Here is a 17,489-nt window from a genome sequence, read left to right on the forward strand (position 1 = left end):
CAACTCCTACAAGTTGGAAGATGTGCATCTATAATCTGGAGCTGTACAGAACTGGCAATGTCTTTCTGAACAATTCTGGGCACACAATTTTAGATGACATTTGTGTCCCTCAAATGTCAGTTTCCTTGCAAAATTTGATGCAAGAGCTACATGTTCAAAGCAAGACCTGTGCAAATTGATCAGAGATGGAGCTTGTATTGAGCTAAAGAAATTATGAAATACGATGTAAAAAAATTCAGTGAAACAGGCCCAATTTTTTGAGTTTGATATGGAAATGAGACTTTCATTTTGAACAGTTGTTGGTCCTTGGTAAGTATATTTTTTAGAAATATAGGACATCTCTAGTGCTGAAATGTGAAGGGAAAAGAATCCTGAAGTTGTTTCTGATTTTGTGTGTGTGTGTGGCCAGAGGCATATCCATCTTCCAGATAAGATGTGAAACTGCTTGTGATGGCTAAAGATTCCCTTGATGCTTTTCGTAAGAGTTGGGTGTTAACTGTAGCATCCTAGCCAATTTCCAGCTCAGGTAATTGCATTCTGCCTACTTAAAATTCACCCTCCAGATACAACTGGAGAAGTTTGCTTCATTTTCCTCTAGAAGAAAAAACTTCCATGCTTTGTCACTAAGTCAAAGAAGGTGTCACCCACCAAGTGACTTCATTTTACTGATGGACATGTGACTCCCTTTGGGAACTTTCTAGTCCAACAATGTCCATACAGAGTAGACAGGACTCAGTGTTTGAGGCTTTTTCCAAAAGAGCCCCCCTGCCACACGCCTGCTCCCTCCACACACATGTGCGTGCGTGCTCTCTCTCTCTTTCTCAGCCACTGGAAAATATATTGTGCTCATCTTCCTCGAGGAGAAAAACCTGAGTTGACTCGGCTGGGATTCTTGGCCCTCTCCGATGCTCCTTCCAGCCATAGACCTGTAACAAAGATATTGTGATTTTATATGCATTATAAAAACATAGGAGTTCTTATCCTATCAGACGTCATAAATCCATTTGTTTGTATCTGCTATCAAACACACACCTTCCCTAACTTACTTGGGCCACGTTTGCTAACTGTTTGGGGGTTAATCCAGGGCCTTGTTCCTTTCCAGTCCATCTCCTCTTCCCACAGTGAAGTAGTAATACAATGTTTGTGGCACCCATCACTAGACCTACAGCAACTTGTCATGCCATGACTGTAAGGTTAAGATTTCACTATGGGATCCAGGAGAAAGTTGACTCAGAAGGGGAATAATCTCTTACCCAAGCATACAATTCTCCTGTAATAGCAAAGGGAAGAAGGTGGGCAACGTAACTCCCTTTCATATAGATGTGTGTCCTTCAAGCTTGCTTGGTGTGTGAGGCTTTATCTTCTCCTGCTTGTAACTGTATCAGTTTATTTTTCCCTAGGCTATATCCCTCTATGTTGCCTATAGCAACCAGGGATAAAGCAGTAATGAGACATGTAATCTAGATAAGGTCTGGTGCAAACCTTTGCTTCATTCTGTGTTTGTGAGAGTGTATTCATTCCTCAGCAAACTACACTGTTGGATTTTTTTAAAATGCAAATGTATCTGGCTGAGTGCTTGATCTTGCGAGGAGGAAGCTTAAATTTAATCTGTTTCCAATCTTGGTGTCTTTTGGCAGTAAAGCAAAGCAGCTCCTGGACTAATGAACAGAAAAACCTGTTCTGCTAAATGAATCCAAAATCTGTAGAGAGATGAGGTGCGTGAGGTAATATCTTTTATTGGACCAACTTCTGTGTCACTTCACCTTGAGTTGTCCCTTAGAATATGTGCTAACTACCTATACTTAACTATCTGTTCAATCTTGTATTTAGCTGTGATACTCTCAGTACCTTTCCCAGACCTATAGAAGAGCTCTGTGCAGGAGCGATGGAAGCTCCCTTCCCCCAGAAGCCCCACTGTGGCCCTGCCTCCCCCTTGCCGCCCCTTCCCCTGGGAGCTCCGCCCTTGTATCGCCACTCCCTCCCCCCCCCCCCCCCCCGAGACCTTGCCTCCACTCGCTCCTCACTGCCCCTCCCCCCCCGTTCCTCGCCCTTATGGTTGGTAAAAAGTGATGGGTCCATGGCCCTGTGCTTCCCCTGCCCATTCCAGTGCCCCTGGCTCTGTGTGACTCGAAAGCTTGTGTGTCTGTCACCAACAGAAGTTGGTACAATAAAAGATATTACCTCACCCACCTTGTCTCTCTCAGATTTTGGGCCCAACATAGCTACAACTGCATCCAAAATCTTTAGTGATGTACCCAGACAAGTGAATGTGTCTCTCAAAGGACCTGTCTTCACCCTTGGGAAACTTTGAGACAATTAAAGCTTCACCAGCATTTGCAATATAGGAAGCCTGAAGCTTTGTAGACACAAGGTTCGTCTCCACTATAGAGCAGGTTGGAAAATAGGGGGTGGGATTTTCTGCAGAAACGTTAGACGTTTTGTCAAAAAAACAAAATCAGAAAGTTGAAATTTTTCACAGAAAGCAGATCCTGTTTGCAAAAACCTTAGTTTAGTAGGGCCATGTCTACAGTACAAATGTACATTGACATAACTACATCGCTCAGGGATTTGAAAAATCCACACCTCTGAGCAGCAAACTTATACTGACCTAGCCCTCAGTGTAGATGCTGCCATGTCGACAGGCGGGCTTCTCCCATCAACATAGCTGCTGCCTCTCATGGAGGTGAATTAACTATGCTGATGGGAGAGGCTTTCCTGTCGGTGTAATAACGTCTTCACTGAAGTGGTTTAAGTGTAGACCTGTCCTCACAAACCCAAAATTTTCCACTGGAAAAAAGTTTTAGCGGAAAATGCTTGACTAACCCTATTTAGCAACCTTTGGAGCTGCAGCATGGATGGGGTGACATGTGGCGCTGGCATTTGAAGCACTGTGTTATCTGACCCTGCTAAAAAGCATATTGTAACTGCATTTCCAAATCATGCAAAAACCTTTGACCTTTGCAGGGCTATAGTGTGATGCAGAAACACAGTGCCATCTATGATGTATGCCCAAACCATAAATTGTTTCTGTGGACTAAAGTGCTGTTATCTAGTCCCCTAACACCATAGGATCCACACTGATCTGGGTAGCTCTGCTTGTTTGTTCCAGGGATGTGAAATTTCCTATGTGCAGGGGCTAGTATGTGGGGAATGGAGCCCTAAGGGCCTATGCATTTGAATTCCTTAATTTGCTTGCAAATGAGGCACAAATGAGTTAACCTTAGTTAAAAGGTTGTGGATGCCAACAGGAAAAAGCAATGTGCTGGCAAGTCTGTGATTGCAGAATAGCTGTTCTTGGCATTGTGAGAATGGCTTCCAGTTTGACAGCTTGAATTTCTGATCTCTGATGACATCGTTGGCCCTTTCTGTTCCACCAATTCCCCCAGTGTTGGAAACTTTGGTAAAGTACTGGAATAATTAAACCTGCTTTGAACAGGGTCAGATAACACGGTTTTAGAATGGCAGCAATAGCCAGCACTCCATCCACATTACAGCTCCCATATATGCTGTTCAGTCCAAATGTCTTAACCATCTCTAAAAAAGAAAAGGAGTACTTGTGGCACCTTAGAGACTAACCAATTTATTTGAGCATAAGCTTTCGTGAGCTACAGCTCACTTCATCGGATGCATCCTGTGGAAAATACAGAAGATGTTCTTATACATACAAACCATGAAAAAATGGGTGTTTACCACTACAAAAGGTTTTCTCTCCCCCCACCCCACTCTTCTGCTGGTAATAGAGAAAACCTTTTGTAGTGGTAAACACCCATTTTTTCATGGTTTGTATGTATAAGAACATCTTCTGTATTTTCCACAGGATGCATCCGATGAAGTGAGCTGTAGCTCACGAAAGCTTATGCTCAAATAAATTGGTTAGTCTCTAAGGTGCCACAAGTACTCCTTTTCTTTTTGCGAATACAGACTAACACGGCTGTTACTCTGAAACTTAACCATCTCTGGCTCCATCATATGTATATTCCTTGAAACAAATTCTGTCTTGACTTGCCTTCCATGCAACATCATTGACTTGAAGGCAGATTTTGGCCCTTTATGTATATTTGGGGAACCCTTCTAGTGGGTGAATTGTGTATTGGACGGCCCCAAATCAAGTTACTGGAGCTGTTCTCTTTCTTAAAGGCTCTTTGCCAAGATTTCAGACTAAAGTAAAGATGCCAGGGGAAGAAGGTCACTTTTTAATCTCAGGTATTTCTAGGGCACCTATCAATGTAGCATGTAAGTGCTAAGCTTTAATTGCAGAAGATTCCAGGGCAGAAGGAGCCTCTTGCTGTTTTGAATTCAATGACTGATTTGCCTAACTGAGAACTTGGGGTCTTGCTGACCTTGGCAATATTGAGGGGTCAGATTTTACTCACACACACACTCACCTACATGGATAAATTCTTAAGTCTAGTGCATGCAGATAGAATGTCTCTTACACCAACAATCACACTAATATTCAGGTTACTCCCAGTCCCAAAGGACCTGTCACCTACCCCAGGTCAATTGCACTTTAGATCTTATACCAAAGACAACACTTGTAGCCAATCCTATAATAAACTAACTAAAGATTTGTTAGCTAAGAAAAATAAATTAGTTATTTACAAGGTTAAAGAAGATAAACATATACACACACACGCAAGTTACAGTCTTGGATTTCAAAAGATGGTAGAAGCTTCTATAATGGGCAAGCTCTATATGTCCTTTAGGGCTACCCAGGCAAAGCACTGGGGATCCTTTGCTTATGCTTAGTAATCCTTGCTTCTCAGAGTCCAAGCAGCAGCGTTCAAGCTGATGGGATGAGTCCTTTTCCTCTTCATGGGTGTATGTGTGTGGGGGCAATCAACAAAGTCCTTTGTCCTCCGATGTTCCACGATGCTTTGTCTGCTGTCTGTGGGCCTACCTTTGTTGGGCAGGAGATAACACCTCCTGTGGCAAACTCGCGTTTCACACTTGGTAATGCTTCTTTTCTGACTGTTCATTTACAGTGCAAACACTTAAATATTGTCTTATAACATGGGATACAGATATTATCAGTGAGATAAATGCATACAGCAACCTACATGCATTTCATGAAGTCTAAATGCTAAACACAGTTTTATAAATCTAATACCAGTTTTAACAATACTAGCACACAGGTGAGTCAGACTGGTTTCCAGCTATGTATTGGTCAGTGTTCAGTTGAGGCCTTGGGACCTTGGCATGAGCTGGCACCGGGTCTGCCAGTATCATGGATGCAACAACATTCAAAGTGGCAGCATAGGCATGGTTATGTGCTATGGAGGCCTGGGACTCCTGCTGGTCTAAAGGCTGCTTCTGTGTTACAGAATATTGTTTGGTTTCAGAGTAGCAGCCGTGTTAGTCTGTATTCGCAAAAAGAACAGGAGTACTTGTGGCACCTTAGAGACTAACAAATTTATTTGAGCATAAGCTTTCATGAACTACAGCTCACTTCCCCGTTGGTTAAAGGAAAATAGGGGACGAAGATTGTGACTCCTACACAATTACCTGTTCAGAGTAGGCGAGTCTCGGAGATATTACAATGAAAAGAAACAACAACCTGGTAGATACCACACTTTGCACTGTGGGAGAGAGAGATACCCCCTGAATATCCATTTCGCTCTCATGGTACAGCATTTCCCATGAGCAGGAGGCACATTCCCTATTGATGCAATGCCTGTGGTGGGGTCCAACCTTTCTGAGATAGGAATATGTATGTTACCCGTCTCTAGCTCTTCCATGCAAGAATCTCAGATCATTTCACAATAACTGATTTTCTTCCCACAACAGTGGTAGCAGGTCGGTAAGTGTTATTAACCCTTTTTACGGATGGGGAAACTGAGCCACAGACAGTCTAAGGGTGGATTTACAAAGGCATTTAGGCACTTAAAGATGCAGCTAGGTGCTTACTGGGATTTACAGAAGTGCCTGAGCAGATTAGGCGCCTTTGTAAATTCTATCAGGTGCCGAGCTGCATCTTTACGTGCCTAAATACTTGGATAAATCTGCCCTAAATGGCTTGTTCCAAGGGCACATGGGAAGGCTGTGGCAGTCCCCGGAAGAGACCTACCTGATTCTCCTGACTCCCAGTCTTGTGGCCTAAAACAAGCTCATCCTTCAGTTCACCTGGAAGTCCAGTTGTTTTGTGAAATGGTCCATGTAGCTGCTGCACCCTGTTGTGCTGGAAAAAATAGTTGTAGGCTAGGTAGGGGTTAATACCCTGCGTGAGATTCTTAACGTGGCGAAGTCCAGGGTTAGGGCGGGGGGTGCTCTGACTGAATTTTGGACACCTGCATGTCAAGCAAATAACAGCAATAAAACTCTGTCTTCAGTTCATTTTAATTCTTGGGAAAAGCAAATGCATGTCTCTCTCTTCTCTCTTGGCAGAACCAGCTCCTTGCGAAGGGCTTGCTGTTTATAGAGGAGAAGGTTAAGCTGTGCGAAGGCAAGTACAGAGAGACAGTTTTGGAATGGGGTCCTGGAGGGCCCTTGTGAGTCAGCTTTTGATGTTTGGACAGCTGAGATGCATCTGTCATAAGCCCATCATCTCCGAATGATTCATATGACGGGAAATTCTACGGCCCCTTATATGCAACTGAGATCACATGCACTGACTAAGCCCAGTTCAGGCTAGCATACAGCTGAACGGGTTTAACACATCCATGGAACTCCTCTGGGAACTACATTGTACTCCAGCCTGTATGTTACTTGAGGGATGTTGGATCTTGTTGAGTCAAAAGCATGACTGAGGCTTTTCCATCAGCCTCTTTCTTCACCAGGAAGGCTCACACATGGTTCTGCAGTGTAATTTAAACCCAGTTTCCAAATGGTGCCAATCCTTGATATGAATCCTGCTTCCTTGCTTTAAAACAGTGGTAAGCCCCGACAGGCTTTTGCCTTATTTCTTAAGATGCTTTGAAACTGTGCAGAAAGGCCTGGACTCATGATCTTGTGACCATAACCTTGGTACCACTAGTATCATAGCTTTGTTCTGTTGAAAGCCCTCAACAAATGTACTAGAATGAGTGTGTGTTTCGCTGGGATGGGGATGAAACCCCATCAGGCCTCAGATTCTCCATATGTGAAGAGCTAGTGGTCATTCAGACTATGGCCCCACAGTGTCATGCTCCAGTTGCTTCTGAAGGTCTGGTGGGGGGAGAACAGTGGGACAGCGGCTGTTATGGTTGATCTTTGGTAATAAGTCACTTTTATTAGGTTTGCCTAATCAACTTGTGCAGCTCTGTCTCATGAAAACTAGATTGCCATTTGCTGACCCAGTTTTGTAGCCTCTGATCCAAGCCAGCTTCCCCATTGACCCGCTTTTTCTGGGTCATTAAATGCCAATTAAGGCACACACTCTTGCACCGCTGGATTTCTTAGCACTGCTTTCTTTGAAGCTGATATCTCAACCCATGTGTTGCCAGTGAGCAGCTCGGTAATCCCAGTGTGCAGGAGCCGCAGGATTTGTTAACCTCCTCCTTACAGGGGCCACCTTCCATTTGGCTTACTGCCCACTTGTTTGGTGCAGTCCTGTACAGGAGAATATGGGAGGAATGGAGTGTGCACACTATATCTAAGGTCTTGCACACACGACCACTTATGTCAGTATAACTCACTCCGCTAAGGGATGTGAATAAGCCACCTCCTGAATGATGTAAGTTACACCAACCTAGATGCTGGTGTGGACAGCACTATGTTGGTGGGAGAGCTTCTCCTGATGACATTGCTACTTGCGGAGGTGGTTTTATTATGTCCAGGGGAGAAGTCTCTTCCATTGGTGTAGGGTGTCTTTACCAGACGAGCTTCAGCTGCATTGGTGCGGCTGCGCGGCCGTAGCACTGCTAGTGTAGACTAGCCCCAAGGATGCGCTCCACTCAGTATCCTAAACAGGGGTCTCTATCTTGCTGTTACCAACCCCTCAGCTTTCTAAAGAACAAACACTGACCAGTTAACAAAACTCTAAAACAAACAAACAGACAAAAAAACCCTTGTAAAACTGTCCCAATTTGTGATTCAGATTAAAACATACAGGTCTTGTTGGCAGTGGGTTTGTGAGTCATCCATCATCATGCTAAAATGAAACAAAGGTGTCAGCATGTGGCTGCTGATTGCTTGGGAAAGATGTTCCAGCTAGACAGACAAGGGCCTTCCTGCTGCCCTTTCATTTGTCTGAAGTGGCATTGTAAACACGGTGCTTATAGGGTCACAGTGATGCAGTTAGGAGCCAGATGATTCATGGAATTTCCAAGCATTGATTTTTTTTCTTCCTCGTTCTTTCATGAACGTATTGCTTTGTTCCAGAGATCTGGCTTGCGGTCACTTTAACAAGAGCCACGTGTGCCCACTTCCCAGTTAGCTTTGACTTCCAAAAAGGGAGCTCCTTTCCCAGCTCTGAGTCGAAGTAATGCCAGTGCTGCAAAGAGCAGCAATGTTTTTAGCACATGTTTTTCTTAATCAAAACTTCTGCTCTTAATACAGCACTTCAAATTTCTGTAGGATTTATGACCTCTTGCACAAATACACCACTTCCCCATCCTAAAGATTACCTTTCTTTTTATTTCCATCCCCACTCACTGCAACAGCTCAGGCCTGAGACAGGTAGGAGCGGGATCCTAAGACCTATCCAGAAAGGACCATCATGATCATCTAATCTGATCTCCTGCAAATCACAGGCCACAGACCCTCACCCACCCACTCCTGTATTAGGCCCAAAACTTTTGGCTGAATTACTGGTGTCCTCAAATCCTAATTTAAAGACTTTAAGTTATAGAGAATCTACTGTTTACTCTAGTTCAAACCTGCAAGTGACCTGTGCCCCATGCTGACAGGGAGGCAAACATCCCGTCACCCCTACCTCCGGAGTCTGCCAATCTGACCTGGGGGGAAATTCCTTCCCGACCCCAAACATGGCTATTAGACCCTGAGCATGTGGGCAAGACCCACCAGATAGACACCTGGGACAGAATTCTCTGTAATAACTTAGAGCCCTCACCGTCTAGCATCCCATCTCTGGCCGTTGCAGATTTTTGCTAATAGCAGTCACACATGGCCCGCATGCCATTGTAGGCAATTCATCATACTATCCCTTTTATCAAACTTGAAAAAAGTTAGGTTTTTTGCCCCAACTACTCCTCTTGGAAAGCTGATTCAAAACTTCACTCTTCTGATAGTTAGAACCCTTTGGTCATGTCTACACTGCCACTTATGTCAGCAAAACTTATGTTGCCCTGAGCGACATAAATTTTGCTGGCATAAAAGCTTACGTGCACAGCGCTATGCTGGCAGGAGGGCTTCTCCCGCTGACACAGCTACTGCTGCTCGTTTAGGTAGTTTAATTATGTCGACAGGGGAGCTCTCTCCCATTGGCATAGGGCGGCTACATGAGCGATCTTACAGTAGTGCAGCTGCATCAGTACAGCTGTGCCGCTGTAAGTTTGGTAGTGTAGACATGACCTATGTCTAGTTTCAAGCTAAAACTTATTGATGGCCAGTTTATATACCTTTGTTCTTATGCCAACATTGGCCCTTAACTTAAGCAACTCCTCTCCCTCCCTGGTGTTTCCCTCTGATGTATTAATAGAGAGCAATCATATCTTCCCTCAGCCTCCTTTTTGTTAGGCTAAACAAGCCTAACTTCTTAAGTCTCCTCTCATTAAGCAAGTTCTCCATTCCTCAGATCATCCTAGTAGCCCTTCTCTACACCCGTTCCAGTTTGAATTAATCTTTCTTAAACACGGCAGACCAGAGCTGCACACAGTATTCCAGGTGAGGTCTCACCACTACCTTATATAATGGTAATAACACTTCTCTATCTCTACTGGAAATACCTTATCTAATGCATCCTAGGATTACATTGGTCTTTTTCATGGTTTCATCACATTGGTGGCTTATACACCCAGGTCTTTCTCCTCCTCTTTTGCTTTCAACTGTTACATCCCCAGCTTATAGCAAAAATTCTTGTGGTAGTCCCTAAATTCACTATTGCAGTATTAAATTTCATCCCATTCCTATTAGTTCAGTTTTCAAGGTTGTCCAAATCTTCTTGTATGATAGTCCTGACCTCCTCTGTACTGGCAATACCTCTCAACTTTGTGTCATCCACAAATTTTATGAGCACATTTCTACTTTTTGTGCCAAAGTCATTTAATGTAAATGTTAAATAAGATTGGTCCCAAGACTGATCATTGAGTAACTCTACTAGTAACCTCCCTCCAGCCTGATAGTTCACCTTTCATCATGACCTTGTAGTCTCCCCTTAAACCAGTTTCCTCCCACTTTTTGATTGTCATTTTAATCCCCATTTTCTTCAGTTTAACTAACAATTTCCCATGTGGAACTGTACTGAAATCTTTACTGCATTTCCTTTATCTAAAAAATCCATTATCTTCTCAAAGAAGGAGATCAAGGTGATGTGGCATGATGTACTTTTTGTAAAAACATTTAGTATTTTATCCCAATTACTGTTTACCTCTATGTCCTTAACTACTCTGTCTTTCAAAATTTGTTCTAAGACCTTGCAAACAATTGAGGTAAAAATAATGGGCCTGTAGTTTGCCAGATCACCTTTTTTCCCTGTTCTTAAATAAAGATACTATGTTTGCAATTCTCCAGGCATAGGGTACTACCCGCATGTTTACAGATGCATTACAAATTCTTGCTATTGGGTTTGCAGTTTCATGTGCCAGTTCCTTTAATATTCTTGGATGGAGATTATCTGGGTCCTCCGATTTGGTCCTATTAAACTGTTTGAGAATGGCTTCCGCCTTGGATGTGGTAATTTCTACTTTCATATCCTTGTTCGCATTAGCCACCCTGACACAGCCCCCACGCTCCTCATTACCCTTATTGAAAACTAAAGCAAAGTATTTGGTTAGGTTGGGCCATACCTACATTATCTTTAATCTCCATCCACTTCAGTGCTTAGCGGGGTCCCACTTCTCTCTTCCCTGTCATTACAGACAGTGTGAATAAAGCATGGCTCTGTCAGTGGATGATGGATGATTTTTTTGGTGTATTCTTGCAGTTGGGGTTAAAAAGCAGACATAGGACCTGATCCTGTAACCTGTTGAAGTCAATGGGGCCTTTACTCTGGGGAGGTAAAGCTTGCAGACTCAGGCCCTACGGTTGCACATTCTCTTTCTGATGGCTTATATCACAAGTAAGGTGTGCTACAGTCATGCTAGGGGAAACAGTTAGTAGTAAACATGAAAACTCAAAGTCTTTGGAATTTTCCTGCATTTTGAAAACATTTCAGTACAGGTAAATAATGTTCTTGTGAGACGCAACTTAAATATAAGTCCCTCTGTGAGGAACTGATAGAGCTGCTACACACAAGTTTAATGCTGAGATTTCAAAGCCGCCTAGCGCAGGGGTTCTCAACCTTTTCCTTTCTGTGGCCCCCCCAACATGCTATAAAAACTCCACGGCCCACCTGTGTCACAACACCTGGTTTTCATAGAATCATAGAATATCAGGGTTGGAAGGGACCTCAGGAGGTCATCTAGTCCAACCCCCTGCTCAAAGCAGGACCAATCCCCAATCAAATCATCCCAGCCAAGGCTTTGTTTTCTGCAGATAAAAGCCAGGGCCGGCGTTAGGGGGTAGCAAGCAAGGCAATTGCCTGGTGCCCCATGGCACAGGGGGCCCTGCAAAGCTAAGTTGCTCAGGTTTTGGCTTCAGCCCCAGGTGGTGGGACTTGGAGCCCCGGGCTTCAGCTCCCCTGGTGGGGCTTTGGCTTTCTGCCCTTGGCCCCAGCGGGTCTAATGCCAGCCCTGCTTGGCGGACCCCCTGAAACCTGCTCATTGCCCCGCAGGGGGCCCGGGACCCCTGGTTGAGAACCACTGGCGTCGGGGATGGGAAACTGGGTGTTCAGATCCACTAGGCAGCTTGGAAATCTCAGCCTTACCTTTTTTTAGAAACACAAGAAGCTTTGTGAATTGAGTTTATTCATGAGTTAGAAAAAAATATTCCGTCTAAATGATCAAATGTACCCATTGCATGACCATTTATACATCACCTTGTGATGAAAGCTACGTGCTTGCCATGTGAGTTCTGGGTTGCATGACTTTCAGTCTACATTTATTTTAAATTTCCAAACTTGTGACAGTTGGGGCTTTTGTTGGGGCTGGCTGGATACAATGGGAACAGTTGAACCTTGTGAGCTGCCAACTTTAAAACTTCTCTGAGTAGAAGAGGCACTCTCATCATTATGGCTTTGTGGCTTGTCACACAGGTGGGTGGGTGGCTGAATTCTGTGACTTCTAGATCTATGTTTGGGGAGGGAGAATCTCAGAGGTAATGTAGCTGGTTAAAGAGGTATCTGTACAGCATTGACTCCCTGACTTCAGCCTCTGGGCTCTCTCCTGTCTGCTTCATTCACGGCTGCTCAGTGGGACCATACTGGAATATCAGCTTAATGTTTATTAGGTGCTTTTTAATTGCAACATACGTGGCCCGTGGAGATAGACCCTATTGCCTAAGGAGCAGTATCACCCTTTTACTTTAATTGGGCTGTTTTACATTTCATGGGGAACTGTGTTCTTAGAGCTGGGAGGGACTCAGCAGTTTCTGATCATAGATTTATGCCCCCTCACCTTTTTGCTGTGAACAAATACAAAGCAAAATTCAGCTAAAGCTGCCAAGACTTTTCTGCTTTGGGGTAGGAGACCCTAAATGAGGCAGGTTTGTGATATTCACCTAGAAAGGTAAAGAGCACTGGGACATTTGAACCTGATTGTAGTGTCCTAATTGCTAAAGGGTTTTTCTCCCTCCAAATTCCTGTGCTTTTAGGTGAGGATCGCATTGATATCCTGTCTGAAATTTGGGATCACTTCTTCACAGAGACCCTTCCCACGCTCCAGGCAATATTCTACCCTGTCCAGGTAAACCTGATTAAAATATAGTCTGGGAGATGGGGAGGGAATGCAAATACAGTACCTGCTTAATGGACCCTTGTGCTTCCCTTCTCTCCCTGCAGCAAATAAGTCTCCATCTCTGCTGGAGGACCAGGTTTAAAAAACTTTAAACCATGGTTTGGGCCAAATGGGCTCTTAGTGACGTTTGTCCTAGTGAACTATGTAAATGGAACTAGTGTGATAAACTAGCTAACCTAAGGGAGAGCACAATGTTTTGAATCCTGTTTGGTCCTGTCCTCTCTAGCTGTTAGGAGCCTGTCTATGGTGGAGTTTAAACAGTGCTTAAGCACTGATACAACAGGACTGTACTTGGGTCTTGTTTAGACTGAGGATTTGTCCCAATTATTGTCATTAGTTCTTTAGTCATTGCAGTAGCTTTAGCTCCATCACTGCAAGTAGTGGCTTTGCCTGTCTGCATCAGGGGATAGCACTGGCACAGCTATTCCAATGACTGGCTGTCACCGGGGCAAATCCTGGGTCTAGACTAGGGGAGAAATTTGTAAAGGCGCGTATGAAAGATTTCTAATTCCCACTGACTTTAATCAGAAGACTTTAACTGTCATTTGTGCCTTTGAAAATGTCTCCCTGGGTCTCAGATGCTTTTGTGGTGAGTGGCCATATATGTACAGTACCTGCGCAGATAAGTGACATCACTCTGGTTTCTCTCTAAGTCCCGTTTACAAGGCTAAGCAGCCAAGTGTAGGATTCCTGAAGGAGGTTCGATTTTAAATCTGTATTATACTTCTTCAATTTGCTTAGACTGTAAACCTTTTGGGGGCAGGGACTGTCTTTTTGTTCTCTGTGTACAGTGCCTAGTGCTATAGGGTCCTGGCTCATGACTTAGGGCTCCTAGGTGCTACGGTAATACAAATAATAATAGTTTTGGTCAGGATTTCCAGCACCAGCAGTCCTAACTGTTGAGGAGCTATTGACAAATAGAATGTTTATAACGTCTCGCCAGTCATGAGGGAGGCGGGGGAAGGAGTGGGTCTGAAAAGGCACCAAAAGCACATCTTCTCTATAGAATGAAATTCTTAGAAATGTTAGGTCTTCCCTTTTGGCCTGTCTCTGCTCCTGGAGAACCAGACTCTAGATACATTTGATTTTTCCTTTTATCGCTTGAAAGTCAGCAGGTGAAATTTGAAGGTTGCCCTTTCCTAATTATTAAAGTTGGCATTTCCTAAAAGCGGCTGAGAGAACTTATCTAAAGAAGATTGCTAACCGTTCCAATATATTTGTTTTACTCTCTCCTGGCTGTACTTGCTGCAGATGCTAGAAGGTATGTGTGTTTGGGGGGTGGGGTACAGATTAAATTGTGCAACTGAGAAGTCTTTTTACTCTTTGTGCTATGTGTGCGCCCTTGTTCATGTGTGCGCATACTCTGGAGACATGGAGTGACCTAATTTAGCAGGGTGAGATGCTGAAACCTGGTTTTTAATGTACTAAACTCCTTGAGGAGAAGAATCTTTCTGTCTATTTTATTGGGAGTTGTTTCTGCTCTCCTTGTATTTGAATAGCTCTCCTGGCTATAGAAAAAGTGATACTATGTTGTTTAGTCGTGACACCCTTTTCCACTAATGGCTCCAGAGAAAATCTCTTTCCTGCTATACGGTGTCTCAATAATGAGAAACTGAACAAAAGTTACTGCAGAACTTTGTGACTTTTTGAAGTAATGATATGAAGGAAATCGAGATCCTTTGTATTTTATTTATGTTTACTCTTTCCTAAGGCATACATCCCAGTAGTATCAGAGTACCTCGTAAACATATCTTTGCATCTTCCTTTTGAGTTAGAGAAGTACTATTCTCATTTTACCGATGAAGAGCTGAGGCACAGAGTGTCTAAGTGACTTGCCACAATCACACAGGAAATTGGTGGTAGATCTGGGGACTGAATCCAGATCACTGAACTCTGAATCCAGTGCCTTAATAACAAGAACAGCCTCCTCTCCCTGCAGTTTTCTTGCAAAGACTAGCTTTCTCCTTTTAGTGATGGCATAAATTCCTCACTCTGGCAATTGCCCCTCCACGCTCCCAACCTGTATAAACTGTATTTATCCACACATGTGGCACTGCAAATTTCCCTCACCAAAGATGATTCTGTTCTGGAGGAATCATGTCTTTGGGTGAGAGGGTTCTGTCAGTCTTCGGACCCATTCAGCCTGTGACTTTTTTTTACTGCAAATGCCATTAAAGGTGTCATTGTGGCTTTTGTGATGGGCACAAGTGTCCACATGGAATGTAACTGAACCCTTCAACCATAAGCTACTGAACCTCCATCATATGGAAGTGACTTCTGGTCACTAACAACTTCAGCTAGGTTTGAACCTGTGACCTAGGTATGACTCTAAGACATCCAGTCCCCTAAATTGCCAACTACATGCAAACAGTTTATACAAGTCACACTGCTCTCACTGAGTTAGTGAGTGACAGCTCTGCTGCGCTTGGGAAGAAAAATGAGATCATATCTTTCTGTTTTCTATGGGATGTTGTTTTTAACTGAGATAGTAAATTAGTTGGATTAAATTGGACGATCGGCATAAATGGAAAAAAAGTGTCATGTTATTGCTGAGATACATTTCACAGCTTTGTGCAGCTCCTCTTTACACGTGGCATTCTCAAACAAGCATTTGGATGTCTTAAAAGAGCACAACACTCATAAAATGGCCAGGCCAATAGGTCTTAAGGTATTTGCATATTGATTTAGCAGTTAATTGCAACATTAACCCCATTCTAAATTTATGGTTAACTGGTGTTCATTCCCTCCAGTCAGAAATTTGCTTGTGTGTGTGTGTGTGTGTGTGTGTTATGGATCCTGAAGCAGAATATAGGGCAGAGTTTAATTCCCTCAGGAGAGAGGGGGAGAGACTCCACACTGGAAAGCATTGGGGAGGGACGGGAAGAAAGTTTGAGCAGTGAAATCTTAGCTGCAGTTAGTTTAATGGTATAGTAGACTGTGTTGAGCGTGTTAGGCATAGCACTAGGTTACTGTGATGCTGGAATGTTGGACTGAGTTCAGTTGTGTTTAAATATGCTGTGAAATATTTCAACATTTTCATCTGTTAAACCTTTACAGGAGCCCTATCATTAATGTTGAAAATGAAAACAGAACCCTCCTTTAACCCAGTCACACTGGAAAGCCAAAGCTGTTGCTTTCCTCACTGTCAGTGGAAAGAATTGGACAGGGCCTGGCTCTGGCCCGAAGTGAATAGTAAACATAATAATTAATTAAATTGTATTTTTGTTTGCAATTTCCAACGCTAAATGTTGGTGTTCAGTGTGGGGTCTGACACAGACTAGAAGCAGATATAGTTTAGGTGCATGCTATACAAATTCATCGCCTCCCAGCATAGCCAATGTGCTTCAAGTCTGACCAGCAACACAACAGTGGCTGTACCAGTCCTGGGCTTCAGACTGCTAATCCTAATCACAACCAAGATAGTGGTTTGGGTTTTGTGAATAAGTGTCATTTTCTACTGAGATCATGGCTCATTCTTTGCATGACTGTCACCAGTCATGGGCTTCAGGAGGTCTGTCACTCATCGATTAGAAATGGGGCAGGAAAGGTGCTCTCTAGATAGGCCACTCAACAGTACAAGGAATCATGAGGCTGAGCAGCTAATGGGTGCTCTACCATAACAGCACACAACAATAATTTGCAAGAGTGTCTTTGTGTGTGTGTGCGCGCACGTTATGCACACGCACATTTCCGAACTGTATTTTTTCAGGGTCAGGAATTGACTATCCGCCAGATTGCCCTGCTCGGCTTCAGAGACTTGGTCTTATTAAAGGTGAAGTTGGAAGAGATTCTTCCTCTCGTCCAAACAAAGCTCCCAGCTTCCATTGTCCAGATGCTGCTGGTTCTCCAGGTAGGGAGTTTCCTTTCTTTTTTCTCCTTCTATCTGTCTCTCACCCATGCATGCACATGTCACAGCTACCAATTCATATTGCCCCTGGAAAGAGGAAAACCAGTCGGGATGATGAGGCTGGGGAAGGAGTTGTGTGTGTTATTTTGGGGAAGATGAACTAAACTGAAAATTAGGCATTGTGGCTTGAGTTTCCGGAGCAAACGGATGGGAGGGGGTCAAGCTGTCCCAATGGGAAGGAAATGAACCAAACTCTGGGGTCTTGGGGCTTTTCCCTTGGTGACTGAGAAGTCCCAGTGCTCTTGCTTCACTTACCCATGTATCTTAGAGCATCTCCAAATGCCTTTCACTTCTGTTTACAATTCTCATACTTGTGACCCACATATACAAGTTCTTCTAGTTCAACAGCTTTACACTGACAGGGGAATGCTCTCTCTCACTCACAAGAGACAATGGAATCTGATGAGCACTGGCTATTAACTCCTAATTCAGGCTTTCTAAGCTAGGGAGGGAGTTGAGCTGGGGTTCAGCTATGCCTGTGAGGGGAAGAGCATTGATGGGAGGAGTACCCTTGGCAGCAGGCAATGGGCTATAGATCTTCCAAGGGTCCCTCTCAAGCAACACAAATGTTCTAAGGGAACCAGCCTACCCATCCAAACCTCAAGGGAACAGGAACAAAATCTTCCATGTATTGATCTGCGAATCCAAGTGTA

General features: G+C 43.8%; 1 protein-coding gene across 5 annotated transcripts in view; it reads left to right on the forward strand.

Moving 5' to 3' along the window:
• PRR5L (proline rich 5 like) overlaps nucleotides 1-17,489 on the forward strand; it is a 71,192-nt gene that overhangs the window by 37,179 nt on the left and 16,524 nt on the right. For 4 of the 5 annotated variants that reach the window (XR_006291657.1, XM_007055238.4, XM_043549028.1 and 1 more), the window contains 3 exons: nucleotides 6,385-6,442; nucleotides 12,787-12,878; nucleotides 16,639-16,779. Coding sequence is in view for 4 of the 5 variants with exons in the window: in XM_007055238.4 (XP_007055300.1) it covers nucleotides 6,385-6,442; nucleotides 12,787-12,878; nucleotides 16,639-16,779 (291 nt within the window). In the remaining variant the exon portion in view is untranslated. The remainder of the gene's footprint in view (nucleotides 1-6,384; nucleotides 6,443-12,786; nucleotides 12,879-16,638; nucleotides 16,780-17,489) is intronic. The other variant, XM_037900057.2, reaches the window with a different exon arrangement.

This window comes from Chelonia mydas, chromosome 6 (genome assembly GCF_015237465.2).
Source record: "Chelonia mydas isolate rCheMyd1 chromosome 6, rCheMyd1.pri.v2, whole genome shotgun sequence".
Classification (NCBI taxonomy): Eukaryota; Metazoa; Chordata; order Testudines; family Cheloniidae; genus Chelonia; species Chelonia mydas.